This window comes from Pollachius pollachius (assembly GCF_949987615.1).
Source record: "Pollachius pollachius genome assembly, chromosome: 12".
Classification (NCBI taxonomy): Eukaryota; Metazoa; Chordata; class Actinopteri; order Gadiformes; family Gadidae; genus Pollachius; species Pollachius pollachius.
Genome location: NC_136945.1, coordinates 21,250,842 through 21,269,715, shown reverse-complemented (window position 1 = coordinate 21,269,715; position 18,874 = coordinate 21,250,842). Strand labels below are relative to the sequence as shown.

The following is an 18,874-nucleotide window of genomic DNA, read 5'->3' as shown; positions in this document are numbered from 1 at the left end:
AGAACTAAACAAAATCAATATGCTTCATAAGCTAAATCAAAAACATGGCTGTAATATAGAGTTCTCAGAGTTCATCTTTTGTTCCTGGAGAAAACACCCCTATATCTTCTTTTCACTGTAGCGTTGGACTCTGAAATATGACATCATACAGACAATCCAGAAGAAAAAGCTCCGTAAAGGAAATTTAGATAAAAAAAAACAATGCATCGTGCGATCCGAGCGGAGACGCGGCACGGCGGCTGCGTGCCGCTGCGTCACGCCGCCGCCGTGCCGCGTCTCTCCTCTCCGCTCGCCGCCAGCAGAGCCCGACGCACCAGCAGACATGGAGGCTCCGTGAGACACAGCACATGGCAGCAGCGGCGAGCCATGAACCCAAAAAGAAACCACCAAAAACAGAAAATGCTTCAATAAGCAATCGTTAATTCCTTCCCGGAAATATTCCCAAAACCTGCATATTCCCAGTAGCTACAGTGGGTTGCCATTCACTCAAGTCAAGGGGAGGGGCGCAAGGCAACCCCCTTTTTCATTTCAGCGATATTTCTCATTTTTCCCCTCTGTTTTTAGTAGTTTGACTTGATCCATCTGGAAGATGGGTGTGCAGGGTTTCCAGGAGTACATTGAGAAGCACTGCCCCAACGCCGTGGTGCCGGTGGAGCTCCAGAAACTCGCCCGGGGGAGTATGGTCGGAGGTGGCCGGCAAAGACCCCCTCAAAGTCCGCTCAGGCTGCTGGTTGATGCCGAGAACTGCCTCCACCGGCTCTATGGGGGGTTCTACACCGACTGGGTCAGCGGGGGGCAGTGGAACCACATGCTTGGCTACCTGGCCGCCCTCTCCAAGGCCTGCTTCAACGGGAACATTGAGCTCCTGGTGTGCTTTAATGGCGCCCTGGAGAAGGGCCGACTCCACGAGTGGGTCAAGCGACAGGTGAACGAGAGGCAGACCGCCCAGCAGATAGTCAGCCACGTCCAGAATAAAGGCACCCCGCCGCCGAAGGTCTGGTTCCTGCCCCCGGTGTGCATGGCTCACTGTATCCGCCTGGCGCTCCTCAGGTTCCGCATCGGGGTGAGTGCTCTGGCCCTGTCCCTGCCCCTGGAGGTAGCAGCCTCCCTGGTTAGCTGTCATCCATGTGCACCGTGTCGCCACTTGAAGACAGATTGACAGATTAAAAACAGATGGGCTTGTTAAGAAGGGGGTTCCCTTTCGTTATTGCATCCGCCTAACGTTATTCATGTGTTATTAATACAGCCTTATGTGTAATCATAAAGTTGAGCCATACCCTCGCCCCATATCAGTTATGTTTAAGATGGGATTTGAGAAGTCCCCCTTAAATAATGATGTAATAATTCTATACCATATCCTAATATCTATGTTTGTAGTTTGACCGATATTGTGTTTGCTATTACCAATATTTGTATAACTCACTCATGGTACAGGTGCCTAAAATGTCAGGATGTTTGATGTATTTGTGTAGTATATGAACTGATGGCTGACTAGCCTCCATTACCTATTTGTAGACTTTCTTCTTAGTTAAAGGGCCCCTCACTCATTCATCTGGGTGGTCAGCTCCCACTTGTGACATCACTAGTGGAGGGATGTGGAACTCGCACCTGGTGAGAAATGAGCTCCCCCTTTTCTAACGTCACTCCTCTCTCCTCCTCCTCCCGTCTCCCAGGTGGTCCAGACCATCGAAGACCACCACCTGGAGGTGATCTCCTTGTGCCGGGAGGGCGGGTTCCACGGGCTGGTGGCGTACGACTCTGACTACGCGCTGGTCAACATGCCCTGCTACTTCAGCGCCCACGCCCTCAAGCTCAGCCGCAACGGCAAGAGCCTGACCACCAGCCAGTACCTGATGCACCTGGTCGCCAAGAAGCTCCACCTTCACCCCAACCGCTTCGTCGTCTTCGCCTCGCTCCTAGGTGGGGGTAGAGCGATGCTTAGAGGGTGGCAGGGGAAGATGCTAGGAGGTTGCTAGGGAAGATGCTAGTGGTCGCTAGGGAAGATGCTAGAAGGTTGTTAGGAGAGATGCTAGAAGGTTGCTGGGAACATGCTAGTGGTTGAGGAGGAAGATCTTAGTGGTTGCTCGGGAAGATGCTAGTGGTTGCTTGGGAAGATGCTAGCGGTTGCAGGTGAAAAATGCTAGTGGTTGCTTGGGGAGGTGGTAGTAGGTAGCTCAGGAAGATGCTAATGGTTATGCTAGCAGGTCAGTAGGGGAGATGATAATGTCTTTGCATTGTTCTACCAGTCACTGAGCAACATGCTAAATGTAGAAGATGCTAATGGATGCGTAGCAAGATGTCAGTGGTAATATAGTAAAATGCTCTTGGGAAGATGCTAACATTTGCCTTTTAGTCATTGAGCAGACACTTATCTAAAGCTACTTACAGCTATTTCCGCTTCATGCTATTAAGGGGCAAGTGGTTAAGGGGAATCTTTATCAAGGATCCCTACCGTTAGACTGGACATTGAGGATTGAACCAAGAACCTTTTGGTTTGGGAGATGATCAAACACCCAAGTAGCTGCTGTTCAGGTTGCTAGCGGTTACTGGGAGACATGCTAATGGTTGATGTGCTGAATAAATAATACAGAATGTGTGATGGGTCCCGACCACTAATCAACCCCCCTTGTGCTGGGGTCTTGTTGTCCCTCCAGGGAATCACATACTGCCTGATGAAGACTTGGCCGCCTTTCACTGGAGTTTACTGGGTCCCGAGCATCCTTTAGCGTCACTGAAGGTAAACTTACAATCACTCTCGTGCTCAATGGCACAATGCACACATCCATGCTGAAATATGTATGATGTTGGTGGATTTTAATCTAAATTCTAATCATAACCTGATTAGAACAGGTTCTACACCCTGGAACCAGAATGCAGATTAGAATCCGCTATCATACACTCTACATGTTGAGTGTATGTTAGTGGATCATAACCTGATGGGAACCTGTTCTAATCAGAACGGGCTGTAGACCCCGTTCTAATCACAACCTGATTCAACAGGTTCTACACCTTATTCCCAGAATGCAGATGAGAATCCACTAACATGCACTCTACATTTAGAGTGTCAGGGTTGTAGCATGGATACCAACACAAGAATGCTACTGAGTTATCTTCGACTGGACCTGTGTCCACAATAACTCTGGCCAGTGAAGAGGCCAGAAAGGCAACACTGCATTCATGCATTCGTAACCAATAGAGATTTTCCAATATTGATTCTTTTAGTCTACTTCTTTCATCTAGTTTGTCGAAAGAATATGGTATTTTTCAGCCAAACTAGATCATTTACGTTCATATTTTATAATTATAAGAATACTTTTGTATTCTTGTAGTTAAGCGTGAGTGAGCATCAATTTTTTTCCGACCTGGTAACTTGAACGCATGTAGGTCGGAGATGATACGTTTCCCACTTCCAACTTCCCACCTCTGAATATTAACGAACATAACACCGCACCCGTTTGGGATGCTATGTTGTGTCTATGTTATGCCCTTAGAATTATACATATTTTTTATTTTAAACGTCATAGTCAGGAAACTAGTTTGAGTCTGATTTGCTGTCCTTAAAATCCCTATACCTCAATGTAACATTGCTCAGAGTGTTAAGAATGCTCTTTAAAATGCAAATGCATATCATGATATTTATCGATATCATATATATTCCTCATGATTACAGTGATAGTACAATTCTTCATAACGCCCAGCCCTACTACAGCTCTCTGACTATAAGAAAGCTTGGTTTATGTGACAACGTTGCCCTTTAATATGAAATATGAACCATGATCCCTCCAGCAATGCTACAATGCAAAGCAGGGTCACGTAGCACCGGCTAGCCATCAGATATGAGCTGTTAGCCTGGTTCAATTACCATCGCGTGTGTTTATGTGTGCGTACAAAATGTCAATGATTGGTTGACGCACAATGCCATGGCAAGATCCCAGTGAATAACCTAACCAGCCAGTCACATTACGGCTAGCGCTGCTGTAATCGCTGTTATTTTATTCTAAATATATATTTGCATGCTCATTATATTTAATTCAACTCTAGTATGTTGTATAACTTGTTACACTGGCAGGGCTGTGAGCTGTCGTTTACCGTCCTATTGCCCTATTGTGTTCATAGCATCTGTCATGGTTTGGACTGTCTGTTATCATCATGTCTAGCACCTGTTTTTTAAAAGGTGCTAAATAAATAAAGTGTGTTATTATTAACTGGCCTCACTCTCTGAGCCTTTGGCAGCTAGCCACTGCAGGAGTCGTAAATATTACTAATAATAATATTGCCAGATTCTCCTGCAGCGTTACTTAACATGCACTCTGTCTCATATCAAACACTTCTCCAGGTAATTTAATTAGGTTGGTGACTTAGGTACAACGTGATTGTTGTCTGTGTGTTTCCTGTGGTTTAACCTGTGCCCCCCCCCCAAACATAGGTGCGTGCCCACCAGCTCGTGCTCCCGCCGTGTGACGTAGTCATCAAGGCTGTGGCGGAGTACGTCCGCAACATCTCGGACCCCAGCGACCTGGAGGCCATCGCTAAGGACATCTTCACACATTCACAGGTACGTCCGGCCTCGTACTCTGAGAACAATGCACTGTGGGTCTAGTTTGACAACGGATACCGGATTCACCAAAAAGTGTGAGTAGTCCTTTAATTGGTTGGCTTTAGCTCTGTTGTATACAGGGAATGGGTTATCCTAGTAATTGTTAGTGAATGGCACTTGGTTCTATGATCATCCTTACTGCACCTACAGCGATATATTGTTTGTCTTGCTTCTGACAAATGTTCCTATTGTCAGTCGCTTTGGATGAAAGCGTCTGCTAAATGCCCTAAATGTACACGTAATTAACCTTTCCAGAAAGTGAGAGGGTATTAATATCTCGACACATATTGTTCTCATTATTAATTTTTTTATTTATCATATCATTACAGTCTTCCCTTTTTTCAGTCCGCAAACGCAGTGATCAATTGCAAGTGCACAGGCGTTCATATACAGCATAGTGGGTAGAACCCAGTGGGACTGGCTCTGACCCACTTATCGTCTGACCCACCGACTGAAAACGGCTGACCTACATGAACCCAGAATGCTTGGTGGGTTATTCTGAAGGAGCTGGTCACATGTGGTCCTCCTCTCTCCCCTCTGTGCCGGCCCGCCGGCCCAGTCCTGTACTGCTGACAAGGTGTTGCGCTTCAGGAGGGCCGTGGGGTACTACACCCGGGCCAGCAAACCAACACGCACCCCCCCACCGTTTGGTACGTGTGTGTGTGTGTGTGTGTGTGTGTGTGCGTGTGTGTGTGTGCGTGTGTGTGTGTGTGTGTCTGTGTGTGTGTCTGTGTGTTCGTGTGTGTCCGAGCTTTAGGGCTTTATAAAATGAGGTAAAGCATCCTGTACGTGGCAAAAATCTGCCATTCAATTTACAATATCGTGTAATTATAATAATGACCTTTTCATGTCAAACGGTCACTAATTGTGAGCGTAATTTGTGTGTATGTCGGTGCAGTGGTGTGAACCAACAACTATCGCTGCATGTAGGCACAGCAGAAAGAAACCTGTGTTGCCGAGTGTGTGATTAGCATGTGTAGTTTGTGTGTGGTTAGCGTGTGTAGCCTGTTTGTGGTTAGTCTGTGTAGCCTGTGTGTGGGTAGCTTGTGTGTGGTTAGCGTGTGTAGCCTGTGTGTGGGTAGCTTGTGTGTGGTTAGCGTGTGTAGCCTGTGTGTGGGTAGCTTGTGTGTACGTGTGTAGCCTGTGTGTGGGTAGCTTGTGTGTGCGTGTGTAGCCTGTGTGTGGGTAGCTTGTGTGTGCGTGTGTAGCCTGTGTGTGGGTAGCTTGTGTGTGCGTGTGTAGCCTGTGTGTGGGTAGCTTGTGTGTGCGTGTGTAGCCTGTGTGTGGGTAGCTTGTGTGTGCGTGTGTAGCCTGTGTGTGGGTAGCTTGTGTGTGCGTGTGTAGCTAGGCGTCATGTAGGAGCGGACGGCTTCATGCCTGTGTTCCGGTTCTCCAGTGGGACCAAAACAGGCGGGAGCGCCGGCTACTGGGTCACACGGCGCTCCTCAGAAACCACTCGACATTCCAGCCGCTGCTCCGACTGGGAAGTCTGGGGTAAGACCAGTTATACACACACTCCCATCGCTTCGCGTCGCTGTTCATTCATTTTTTATCCGAAAAGACGTGGAGCTGAGAAAACCATCAATAATGTAGCAACTGTTGTTAGCTGCTGCATGACAGAGTTTGTAAATAACAACAACTTTAGACAGTGTAGACCAGATAAGACAGTCTTTTATTCATTATATGAATCATTGAAATGAAATACTATTGTTCAGTGAATGAAGGATTATAGACTGTTGTTATATAAAACAAGTGTTGCTTTTTGCATTCCGACATGTTTCCCATTGTAAGGATTACAGAGGACGTTTTGTGTTTACAAAATAACTACCACTGGGAGCAAAAGAACAGGCAACCATGAAGCTGCTGACTCCTTCCTTCCACTGTCTCCCCCTGGGCGTGGCCTTCTTGTAGTCATAATTGTTTACAAAGCGGCCGTTGGCACTCTTCCTTCAGCGGAGGGAAGAGCTGATTCAGCCGTTTGTCGCTATCTGCCTTTGAGGCGTTCGGCGTAAGGTCTTGATGACCGCGTGGTGGTCCACAAGGTCAGAGGTTCTCTAGACCATTGGTTCTCAAGCTGTGGTGCGCTTACCACTGGTGGGACGCGTGCACTATTTAGTGGTACACAGAGGAAGCTCCAGAAAAAAAAAGAACATAGTAGTAGTACGAATGGAAATACATTAACCATGAGATCATTAAAATGGGATTTAAAATGTGTTAAATGAATAAATGTGCCCCCTGCGTGAACTAGTTACTTCTCGTAATGACATTACTTTACTAGTTACTGCATTTGAAAAGTAACTTCACTACTTATTACTTTACTTTCGCGTTTCTTAATTTACTGTAGATACATGGACAAACATCATAGCCCTATCATCACTTAGTGTTTATTGTATAAATCTATACAAAATAGCATATAAAACCATATGAAAGAACAATATCCTTGTCTGCACAAAGAAATGCCTCACTGTAAAATCCACAAACAACAGGATAAAGTAGGCTATGGTGAGGTCAATCAGTAGCAACACACACGTTTCAAAACACAGGCTTTGGGAAACATGAGAACAAAAATTAAGTAGTCAATGAAAAATATAAAAAGGTCACTTGATCCCATACAATTAAAACAGAAATGCACTTAAGCGGAGGTGACACACACTGTGACACACACACGGTCCAAAGGCTGAATGAACCTGATCTATTTCGCAAGCTATGACATCGTAAGTGTGTCTTCCTCTCACCCTCTTGCAGGCAAGAGCAGCCTTCTCAAGTTTTAAAGTAATGCTCTCTATCCAGTGCACTCATGTCATTCCTAAGTAACTTTTGTTGTTGGCGGACCAAATGTCCGCGGTGGTGGGCACATGATCCAGGTTGGACTTGAAAATTATTTTGAGCTTCGAATCCATGCGGTATAACACTTGTTCAGGTAATGGGAAAATGTTTTCCTGTCGGATGTTGGCTTGCGAGTGGCGGGTATTTTATCTAGTATTTTTCTAAATCTGGGCGATTCAATAGTCAACAGGGGAAGCATGTCTTCTACAATGAACCCTGCAACCAGCGGGTCTTTCTGTGTCACCTGCTTCTGCGCTCCAACACTTGAACACTCCTTCGCACGAGCAGCTACGTCACTCAAATCGATCGCTATGGCAACGTGCCGCGGCAAGCAGGCGCTGCAGACACACGGGCAGCACGCATGCACGCACCCCAACAGATCAGAACTTTACACGCAGGCAAACACGGCTTGGGTTACGCAGGAAAGCGCGTTACTACAGTCTAGTAAAGGAGTGTAGTTACCGATATTTTAAATGTAATGCGTTACTTTACTTCGTTACCCAAAAAAGTAATACCGTTACTGTAACGCGTTGCTTTGTAACACGCGTTACCCCCAACACTGCCTACCCACTGTACTTTGTTATATTTTTTAACATCGGTCATAATGGTGGTACTTGGGGAGGGAGATATGTTCTGAGGCGGTACGCGGTATGAGAGGTTTGAGGACCTCTGCTATGCTCTCCTGGTTCCCCCTCCAGGCCCCGCCCAGCGGTCTGACCCCTCCGACGGAGCAGCAGGCCCAGCGGAGGGCCCCCCAGGCTGGGGACGGCCCCCCCGACCTCGGCCTCTTCGGAAACATTCCTCCAGAAGGGAAACACACGCCGCTGTACGAACGGTCCTCCCTGGTCTCCGCCTCCGCTGCGGACGCTGCCTCCACCACCATCCCCCCCTCCTCCTCCTCCTCCTCCTCCTCCTCCTCCACCCTCACCTCCTCCTCCACCATCACCTCCTGCTCCTCTGAGAACGATGAGTGCAGCACCGTGACGGCCAAGTAAGTCCACTTCTGCTCAGGGAGCGTGTGAGATGGGCACCGGGTTTTCACAGTGAAGTCAGTTTTAATTTACTTCATGGCACCATGTGAAAGAGAACCGTCTGTCAAGCATGTACAAAAACAATCAAGATCGAATGTAAACATGAATGATGAGCTTCGTTAAATGAATGTCTCTTACTCTTGAAGTTTCAATAGTAGGTTGGGATACATATTGGGTTATTTCCAAGTATTTACTCTGTAAAACATAATGAGACTAGAACAGACCTTTCAGTGGCCACTAGGTGGTGATTCGGCTAATGAAGTTGTTTTAAAAGCGACCTAAAAATCACAATACATACAATACAACAGATGTGAGCAAACCCAATAGAGACAAGACAAAGTCAGAGTTTAGGATTCTGCAAGATTATGGCATTTAGTATGAAGGACCTTTTATATATTGTGTAGTTCTAGGAGATCGGTCGTCCCTGTTGAAAAGCTCAAATGGAATCCTAAACTCAAACTGTTTGATTGATTATCACAAATATATCTCTGGAAACCGGTTGTTTTCATATAAAGGCTCCACGCTGCCAAAGAGCTGCCTCAATACTTCTGCCTCAACAGTTCCCTTCAGAGAGCATCGGTTGTAATATCTTTAGACCCGGGTGTCGTGGGGCCTGCCAATTCCAAAACAAACTAAGTAATGTTACTGATGTAAGAAGTTAAATATCCGAAAGCACGGATAAAGGGCTTTTATTGTGAAAACCGCTTTTGTTGTGAAACCCGCTTGTAGGTGTGTGAGCGCGTACGTTAAATGCATGTACATGCGGTTCTTTCGCAACTTTCATTGAGCTTGAATGAACACAGCGTCAAAGCCAAAGAAATTGGAGCCGGTAGCGAGCTCGGATGAGATCTTAAAAGAGGAAGATGAACACAGGGTATGTGTTCAATAAAATATGAATTCAGTCTTTTTCACAGAATTCCCAGCTGATGCCATGTTTAGCTAAGCTCTTTCTCCTGACTGTGTTTGGTTTGTAGGTGTGTTGTCATGGCTACATTATCAAATGTTGAGGTTTGGCTGCATTTTAGTGCACCTGTTCATGTTCAGAGCTCTTAAAGAAAAGATACAGATAGGATGATTCTGTATTTCTGCGGTGGACATGGTCAATTAAATATTATTATTTCATTCACATACATAGTTTAGGAACTTTTTATTACAAATGCTAAATAACAGCTACAGCAACACATTTTCTACTGTTCAATCTAACTGTTGAGAAATGACAGAATTACCTCAGCCCCTCAAAGGCATTTGGAATGTCTCACTCACCGCCAATGAAAACCCTTCATCTCACACGTTGGTGTGTTCATCCCTGTGAATTAACCGTTCAGATAATAACACGCTGTCAGTGAGTTTAAAGCCCACATCCTTACAACCGACACTTTTTCTGTAGTGTCAGTTGACCTTTTCTGTGCAGTGCAGTGGCGGAAATGCACCCATTGTCATTTTTTTCCATATCGTAAAAAACACAATGTCATATCCCTTTCAAGCACAGACAATGGTTGTGTAATCTGTAACGATATAGGGCAACCGCTAGTGTATTTTGAAATTTCTGGTCACCCACTGCCTCTCAGGTCCCACTGAGAGGCAGCTCAGTTCCCACTGAGAGGCAGCTGGTAGTGTAACTAGAGCCGGCTCATTTTTGCAGTAGAGTTGGACGTGGTGACGTATTGTCACCATTATTGAGGATCAGGACCGGGCCGGGGATGGGATGGAGGTATTGACTGGTTCTAGGGTCGTTCCCCAATGTCCACAGTCTACCTGTAGCAAGAGCATCGAAGAGCAAGATGCCCTGACCTGCTCCCTAATGACCTGTCTCTGTACTGTCTAACCCCTACCTGCTCCTTAGTGACCTGTCTCTGTACTGTCTGACCCCTACCTGCTCCTTAATGACCCGTCTCTGTACTGTCTAACCCCTACCTGCTCCTTAATGACCTGTCTCTGTAGCCTCCAACCCGTACCTGCTCCTTAATGACCTGTCTCTGTACTGTCTAACCCCTACCTGCTCCTTAATGACCTGTCTACTGTCTAACCCCTACCTGCTCTATAATGACCTGTCCCTGTACTGTCTAACCCCTACCTGCTCCTTAGTGACCTGTCTCTGTACTGTCTAACCCCTACCTGCTCCTTAATGACTCGTCTCTGTACTGTCTAACCCTTACCTGCTCCATAATGACCTGTCTCTGTACTGTCTAACCCCTACCTGCTCCTTAATTACCTGTAGGGGTAAGACCTGTCTCTGTACTGTCTAACCCCTACCTGCTCCTTAATGACCTGTCTCTTTACTGTCTAACCCCTACCTGCTCCTTAATGACCTGTCTCTGTACTGTCTAACCCCTACCTGCTCCTTAATGACCTGTCTCTGTACTGTCTAACCCCTACCTGCTCCTTAATGACCTGTCTCTGTACTGTCTAACCCCTACCTGCTCCTTAGTGACCTGTCTCTGTACTGTCTGACCCCTACCTGCTCCTTAATTCTGACCTAACCTGAATTCACTGACGCCGTTATGGATAGAAACGTCTGATAAACTACTTGAGTAGTAAATGCTAAATGGCTTCCTCTGCTCTACGTTTTGTGTCGTGGTTTTCAGTCATGTGGGCGACCACAAAGGAGAATGGGACAAGAAGGCGAACCATGTGGTGCAGCCCCCAGAGGGGGCGCTGGAGGGCCAGTCCAACGTGAGTACGACAGCAGAAGAAGAAGGAGAGAACCTCCAACACTTAACAGCTGACCTCCGGACGCGTGTCCGTAAGATAAGATAAGAGAAGAGGCTCTTTCGATCCAGGGATGGAGACTCGCCTGTGACAGAGTCAACAGGTTTTTTTGACCAATGCACAGTACGACACATTCTGAAGTTCTTAGGACAAGGCAGCAACAACTTTTTTTAGTGGGCAAATAATGTTTTTATTTTAGTCATAAAGAAGAGCAGAAATAGAGAATATAAAGAGAATGGCAGAAATAAAAACAACGTGTACATAAAACACAATGCAATACTCACAAACAGGAGAACCTAAAATAAGAATAAAACATGGAATATCAGAAATATAGATTTATACTAGTGTAGAAAATGCATCTAATATAATAAATAATAAACCCTGTTCCTCTCCCCCTCTTCCTCCCCCTCTTCCTCCCCCTCCCTCTCGTTCCTCTCCCCCTCTTCCTCCCCCTCTTCCTCCCCCTCCCTCTCGTTCCTCTCCCCCTCTTCCTCCCCCTCCCTCTCGTTCCTCTCACCCTCTTCCTCCCTCTCCCCCTCTTCCTCCCCCTCCCTCTCGTTCATCTCCCCCTCTTCCTCCCCCTCTTCCTCCCCCTCCCCCTCTTCCTCCCCCTCCCTCTCGTTCGTCTCCCCCTCTTCCTCCCCCTCCCCCTCTTCCTCCCCCTCCCTCTCGTTCGTCTCCCCCTCTTCCTCCCCCTCTTCCTCCCCCTCTTCCTCCCCCCCCCCCTCATTCCTCTCCCCCTCCCTCTCGTTCCTCCCCCTCGTTCCTCCCCCTCCCCCCTCCTTCCTCTCCCCCTCCCCCTCCCCCTCGTTCCTCTCCCCCTCCCTCTCGTTCCTCCCCCTCGTTCCTCCCCCCCCCCCCTCGTTCCTCCCCCCTCCCCCCTCCTCCCTCTCCCCCCTCCCCTCCTCCCCCCGTTCTCAGGCGGACCCCCCTCCCTTCCCGTCGCCTCCCAGCGGCGGGGCCGGCCGGCCGGCTGGCGACGGGGCCCCCATCCCCTCTCTGCTCTCCATGGCCACCCGCAGCCACATGGACGTGACCCTGCCCCCGCTGCCCGCCGTGGCCCCCGAGGTGCTGCGGGTCGCCGAGCACCGGCACCGCAAGGGCCTCATGTACCCCTACATCTACCACCTCCTCACCGCGGTCAGTGGGGGGCCTGAGCTGCTGGGTCTCGGGGCTCACGCCAGGGCGTGAAAGGGGGGAAGTCAGGATTTTTCTGGTCCGTTTCTGGTCCAGGGGACTGTAAGGGATAATGTTTGGAACGCCGGCCGTTATCGGGAGAATAAGCCCCGACAGAAGGGGCTTATTCTCGATGATGACCGGCGACGTTCTGTACATTATCCCGCTTATTACACGGCTACTTGCCAAAACGAAAAAGTTACTTCACACGGTGTGTCTTTTTTTACAATTTATTTGTTACCAGAATTCGTAGTGTTGATCAGCAGAGAAATGGTCCGCCAAAGACGTTGACGTCGCTTAGCAACCGAAGACGCTGGGGTTGACAAGTTACCGGACTACTTGAGGAGTGATACCAAAGTCGTCATTAGAGGAAAAAAGTCCTTTGTTTTCCTTGACAGCGGTCAATTATACTTAGCAACGGTGAATTATCAAATATAATTCACCGCCGGAAGTTGTGAAGAGCCCATGCAAGTGAACGGAGCGTTCCACGGCATTGAGAAGACCAGTTTGTCCTGTTTATATACAGATCAGTAAAGAATTGAGACAGAATGTCGCAGCTGTAATCCGCGAAAACAGGCTGTAGTGTAATCCTTTCGGGCAACAGCGCGGCGTCAATGTACATCCTCTTAGTGCTTGTTTTTGCCGCTGACAGGCTCAGGTAATTTCCTTACATTATGTAAAGGATCCCTACAGAGAAATAGCACATTGTCTTTACCTTACGCTTGATTGTTAGTTATCGTGTCTTTAATAGACAGATCCAAATCGGGTTAAGGCGATCATATGAATCATTTGGCATTTGCATTTTCAACCACAGCTATTTACTCTACACTTGAAATAGAAGGTTTTTAGAATTAAACAAGCTTATCCACAAGACAACCCACCTATGGTATGTTTCTTTCTCTGTTCTGCATGGGTCCGAACTGTCTCCTGGTCCACTCTCTCTCCTGGTCCACTCTCTCTCCTGGTCCTCTCTCTCCTGGTCCACTCTCTCTCCTGGTCCACTCTGTCTCCTGGTCCACTCTGGTCCACTCTGTCTCCTGGTCCACCCTGGTCCACTCTGTCTCCTGGTCCACCCTGGTCCACTCTGTCTCCTGGTCCACATTGGTCCACTCTCTCCTGGTCCACCCTGGTCCTCTGTCTCCTGGTCCACTCTGTCTCCTGGTCCACCCTGGTCCACTCTCTCCTGGTCCACCCTGGTCCACTCTCTCCTGGTCCACCCTGGTCCACTCTGTCTCCTGGTCCACTCTCTCTCCTGGTCCACTCTCTCTCCTGGTCCTCTCTCTCCTGGTCCACTCTGTCTCCTGGTCCACCCTGGTCCTCTGTCTCCTGGTCCACTCTGTCTCCTGGTCCACCCTGGTCCACGCTGTCTCCTGGTCCACCCTGGTCCACTCTCTCCTGGTCCACCCTGGTCCACTCTGTCCTGGTCCACCCTGGTCCTCTGTCTCCTGGTCCACTCTGTCTCCTGGTCCACCCTGGTCCACTCTGTCTCCTGGTCCACCCTGGTCCTCTGTCTCCTGGTCCACTCTGTCTCCTGGTCCACCCTGGTCCACGCTGTCTCCTGGTCCACCCTGGTCCACTCTCTCCTGGTCCACCCTGGTCCACTCTGTCCTGGTCCACCCTGGTCCTCTCTCTCCCGCTGCAGGGAGAGATCAAGATGGGCGTGAGCCTGGAGGACGAGGGGAACCAGGAGCTGCCGTCGGCCGTGCAGCTCTTCCGGCCGCTGCGTCAGTACGTGTACGGCGTGCTCTTCAGCCTGGCCGAGGCCGCGAAGAAGGCTGAGCGCAGCGCCGTGAGGAGGGCCTGCCCCCCTGACTGTGAGTGCACACACACGTGCACGCACGCATGCACGCACAAGCACACACAAGCACACTCGCACACACAAAGGCATGCACGCACACAGCCATCAAACACACACACACACACACACACACCGCACGCGCTCTCTCGCTCACTCACTGACACGCATGCGTACACGCAGGCACACACATGCACGCACACAGTCACCACACACAATCAGTGTCTCATTGTGTAACTCACTGACACGCATGCACGCACACACACAGCCACCACACACGCACTCGCTCCCGCTCTCTCTCGCTTGCACGCACACACACACACAGCATTTCATGTTGCTTATTGAAATTAAACTGTAAATAGCTAAGTGCTATGCGCTAATCATTACCAGTTACTGAGTCCTTTAATAGGAAAGGCTTTTAATGTGGTGAAAAGGATCCCCACTGCCATGAGACTCCCAGCGGCTTTATTACAACACCACGCTAACATATTTATATAAACAGAATATAGATTTGCGGATAAACTGCATAATATCCAACATATTACAGCGATAAATAACCGTAATGTCGTAAATAAAATCCTGCTTCCTTTTTCTATCCCTTAGATAATCACCAGTTGTCTGATGCAACATCTGTTTAGCCACACACACAATAGGGCTGTGCGATTACGGAAAAAAATCCTAATCACGATTATTTAGTTAAATATTGAAATCACGATTATTCAATCTATTATTTTTTTAGTTTGAAACGATGATGCATTTATTCAGCATTTCTCTCCAAAAAAACACTTTGTAGCTGAGAACTTAGAAATTCCTCCTTAAGAAAATACACAAAATGTTCAAATCCAAAATAATACAATATACAAGAATGTCTCCAGCTGCAGTTTCTATAAAACATGAATAAAAGAAATACACTTTAGAAAAAAGTGTCTTTTTTTTCTTTTCTTTTTTTTGAAACGTTAAGTTAATTTTTTCTTAAAAAGTTTCCACCCTGTCTCTCCGTCCTTCCCCCCCAGACTCCCCGGTGATGGTGAAGGAGTGGGCGGCCTACAAGGGAAAGCCCCCCCACGCCCCCGAGCTGGTGGAGGCTCTGTCCTGGCGCGAGTGGACCTGCCCCAGCCTGCGGCAGCTGTGGCTGGGCAAGGCGGCGGAGGACAAGAACCGCCGCATGCGCGCCTTCCTGGCCTGCCTGCGCTCGGACACGCCCGCCATGCTCAACCCCGCCCACGTCCCCGCCCACCTGCTGGTGCTCTGCTGCGTGCTGCGGTGAGTCCTCCCCGCCCGACGGGTCGCCGGTTCGATTCCCACCACGACCTCCCCGTCGCGACGGCCCACCTGTGGGGAGGCTCACCCGAGGGACCCTTCGGCCGGCCTTGGGATGTTTTCCGACGCCGCTTCGGGAACGTGTTGGGAAAAGTCCCGGAAAAGTTGGACGCCATTGTTCCAGGTTTTGGAGACGCAGATCCCGGACCGATGGCGTCAAAGGGCCAACTTTTTCACGGATGTGATTTGTTTTCCTAACATGCTTACGATGAAGCACTCTGTACTTACTGTATATCAGAAAATAGCCAGGCATGACATGATATTTTTTTAATATTATGCGTCTGATTTCACTGTAATATCAACTGTTAAAAAGAACAACTCCCCAATATAGTGCACATCAGGGCCCACAGATTGGGTTGGTGATCCGATCACCATGGTGTCCCGACACATCTCTCCCGGTGTCAGATGATCAGATGACCCCTCCCCCCCCCCCCGCGGTTCCTATGATTTCCAGCAACAACACTAGATCTCCCTGCGCACCGTTCCCCGTCTCACGCGTGTGCCCTCTTGTGTTCCGCCTCAGGTTTATGTTACACTGGCCGGGGGTCCGAATATTACGGCGGTACGAACTCGACGCCTTCCTAGCACAAGCACTTTCTCCTCAGCTGTACGAACCTGAGCAGCTGCAGGACCTGAAGGTGACTCGTCTGGATGGAGTGAGTCCCGTATGAGGAGCGTCCCGGGAAGGACCTGGAGGGGGGGGGGAGGCGAGGTCCGGGGTCGTATCTGACCCCGCCTCCTCGACCTCGCAACCTCTGGGTCAAACCATTCCAAAATCAACCGAATCGGTTTCGTGAATCCGACGGATTTGACCCGTTCTCTGTTTCACTGGAGGCTCCTCATATTGTTAAGACGGCGGAACGTGCTTCAAAGAAAGTAATGTTTTGCCGAAGCACGCTCTCTGTGTTTTGTTCGAGCTGTGTGCGACTTTGGAGGGAGCTGTTCTGTTTGTGTGTGTGCGTCTGTGTGTGTGTGTGGATGGTTTAGAACAAGCATATTTTAAATTAAGCTAGGAAGTGCGTGGTCCCGCATTCTGATTCGGTCTTCGGCGGACCTTTGACCGTGACCAGCCAGTCGAACCATCCACACCTGCTGTGCCTTCTAGTACCTGCCTGTATGGTAGCTGTGGGGGGTCTCTGTGGGTGTCACCCTGGGGTGCTGTCCCTGTCTGCCTGGTGCGTCTGCATCCGTCTGCTCTCGTCATTTGTTCCCCCCCCCCCCCGCTGGCTTTAAGTGTTTCCCAGGGTTGTAACGATTCAACATGGAAAAAGGTTCTGTAATGTACATTAGGGTTTTTAAACATGACTCAAGCTGTTTCCAAGATTCTCCTTTTTTAAATTGCTTCCTCCTTAACACACAATTACACACAAGCTCATGGTTTTTTATTGGAGTATTCCACCAGCACATTTGAATTTGATGTAATCCATGCAGAATCGTCCCGGTAGTTTTTGATTTGGGAGCACAGTGTCGTTACAGCCCTGCCGCTAGCTGGCTGGCTTGTGTTCTGGTTCTTCTGCTTGCTACCTTCTCTGTACTGTTCCCTGGCTGGCTTGTGGCCTGGTTCTTCTGCTTGCTACCTTCCCTGTACTGTTCCCTGGTCTGTCTGGGCTGGGCGATAAGACGTAATGTTATCATCACCTTAACGTTTAACACTCTATGTACCACATAGAGTGTACCAAGTAATGTCAAAATAAACTGAGGTTCAAGACATTAATAATATATTTACAGTAATTGGCGCACGTTATCAGATTAAAACCAGCCTAGTGTCTTTTATTTAAGATACCCTACAGTCACTCAGTTAATAACTAATTAACTTCTTAATATATAAGATATGTACTGTATATATATAGATAGATGGATACAGAACCCAAAAATACAAACTGGCCTTTTATTTTGCAAACATCGCCCAGTCCTGCGATTGGTCCTTAGCCTGGATTGTCCTTGGAGGTCATTCCTCAAACCCTTTTAAAACGTTGCTTTTATTTATTTATCTCCAGATAGAGCGTCTGGACCCCCGCGGCGTTCAGCTGGGCGCTCTGTTCATGACGGGTGTGGACATGGCCTTGTTCGCCAACGACGCCTGCGGACAGCCAATCCCGTGGGAGAACAGCTGCCCCTGGATGTACTTCGACGGCAAACTGTTCCAGAGCAAGCTGATCCGGGCGGCTCGGGAGAAGGCCCAGCTCATAGACCTCTGTGACGGTCAGGTCAGCTGGCTCCCTGCTGTCGTCGCTAATGCTAATGCTAACACTACCGCTACGCTAACACTAACGCTAATGCTGTCCATGAGGACACAAAACTAGCTAGCTCAAGAGCACTGCTCTTAAAGGGCCAGTCAACCTAAAATCCTTTTTTTGGTTTTAATTTCGTTTGTATGTCTCCTTTGATGTTCAACATAATAACGTAATGTTGTAATGTAGTAATGTTCGTATTGTGTCATACTGTTCTGAATAGTGTTAATTTTCGATTTGATTTCGATCCTCGGTTATGGAACCAAACATTCCACAGACAAGAGCTAGCACAGCCAGCAGCGTTACGGCACAGCTCCGCTAGATGCATTGGGTAATTCATAACCGATGAAATGATTCTCGGTACAATGAGGACTCTTTATGCAAAGCTACGGGGTTTTGAGACACACTGCTGCGCCCATAGAGCGGCTAATCGAGGCGACGCAACGCAGCGTTCAGGTATCAGAGCGCCGGCGTGAAGAACCACGCCGTCGGAGAGAAGCACCAGCTCTTCATCTCAACCTTTTACTTTTAATACTCTAATAATATATAACTAGGTTTCTATCCTTATTTTTTCAAGACTCGTTTTCCAAAACATGATAGGCCTATCGTTAAATTATTAAGATCATCTTTTTCAGTCAAGGTAAAAGACCTCGCCACCAAAGCAGCATAATCATCATATCTCCACCGGCGTAACCTGATGAGATGTAAAACCTACCTGGGGAGTAATGACTGAGCACGTTTATGTAATCCAACACTGGGATGAACAAGGCTCAGCGGTCCGGATTATCAGGGTTCACTGAACGGATCCCATCTCGACCCGCCGCTCTCTCTCTCTCTAACTACTGGCTGCTCTCTCTACCTCTGGTCTCTCTATTGTCTGGTCTCTATATCTGTGTAACTACTGGTCTCTATCGCCCTCTCTCTACTTCTGGTCACAATGCTTTGGACTCTATCTCTGTCTTACTAGTGGTCTCTCTCCCTCTCTCTGCTACTGGTTCCTCTATCGTCTGGTCTCTCTATGTCTTACTGGTGGTCTCTCTCCCTCTCTCTACTTCTTATCTCTCTATCGTCTGGTTTCCCTCTAAGTACTGGTATTTCCATCATCTGGTCTCTCTTGTTGGGTCGACTTCTGGTCTCTGTCATATGGTCTCTCTTTCTCTGTCTAAATACTGGTATTTATCCTCTGGTC

At 48.3% G+C, this 18,874-nt stretch overlaps 1 protein-coding gene across 1 annotated transcript in view; it reads left to right on the top strand.

Moving 5' to 3' along the window:
* The first annotated feature begins 310 nt into the window (after positions 1-310).
* Positions 311-18,874, top strand: part of LOC307083899 (constitutive coactivator of PPAR-gamma-like protein 1 homolog) — a 23,838-nt gene continuing 5,274 nt past the window's right edge. The window contains 13 exon segments of the mRNA XM_079747928.1: positions 311-1,063; positions 1,674-1,920; positions 2,655-2,737; positions 4,427-4,555; positions 5,157-5,247; positions 5,994-6,091; positions 8,122-8,414; positions 11,040-11,127; positions 12,085-12,303; positions 13,982-14,153; positions 15,148-15,397; positions 15,978-16,092; positions 17,452-17,661. Coding sequence (XP_079604054.1) covers positions 590-1,063; positions 1,674-1,920; positions 2,655-2,737; positions 4,427-4,555; positions 5,157-5,247; positions 5,994-6,091; positions 8,122-8,414; positions 11,040-11,127; positions 12,085-12,303; positions 13,982-14,153; positions 15,148-15,397; positions 15,978-16,092; positions 17,452-17,661 — 2,469 coding nt within the window. The 5' untranslated portion in view covers positions 311-589.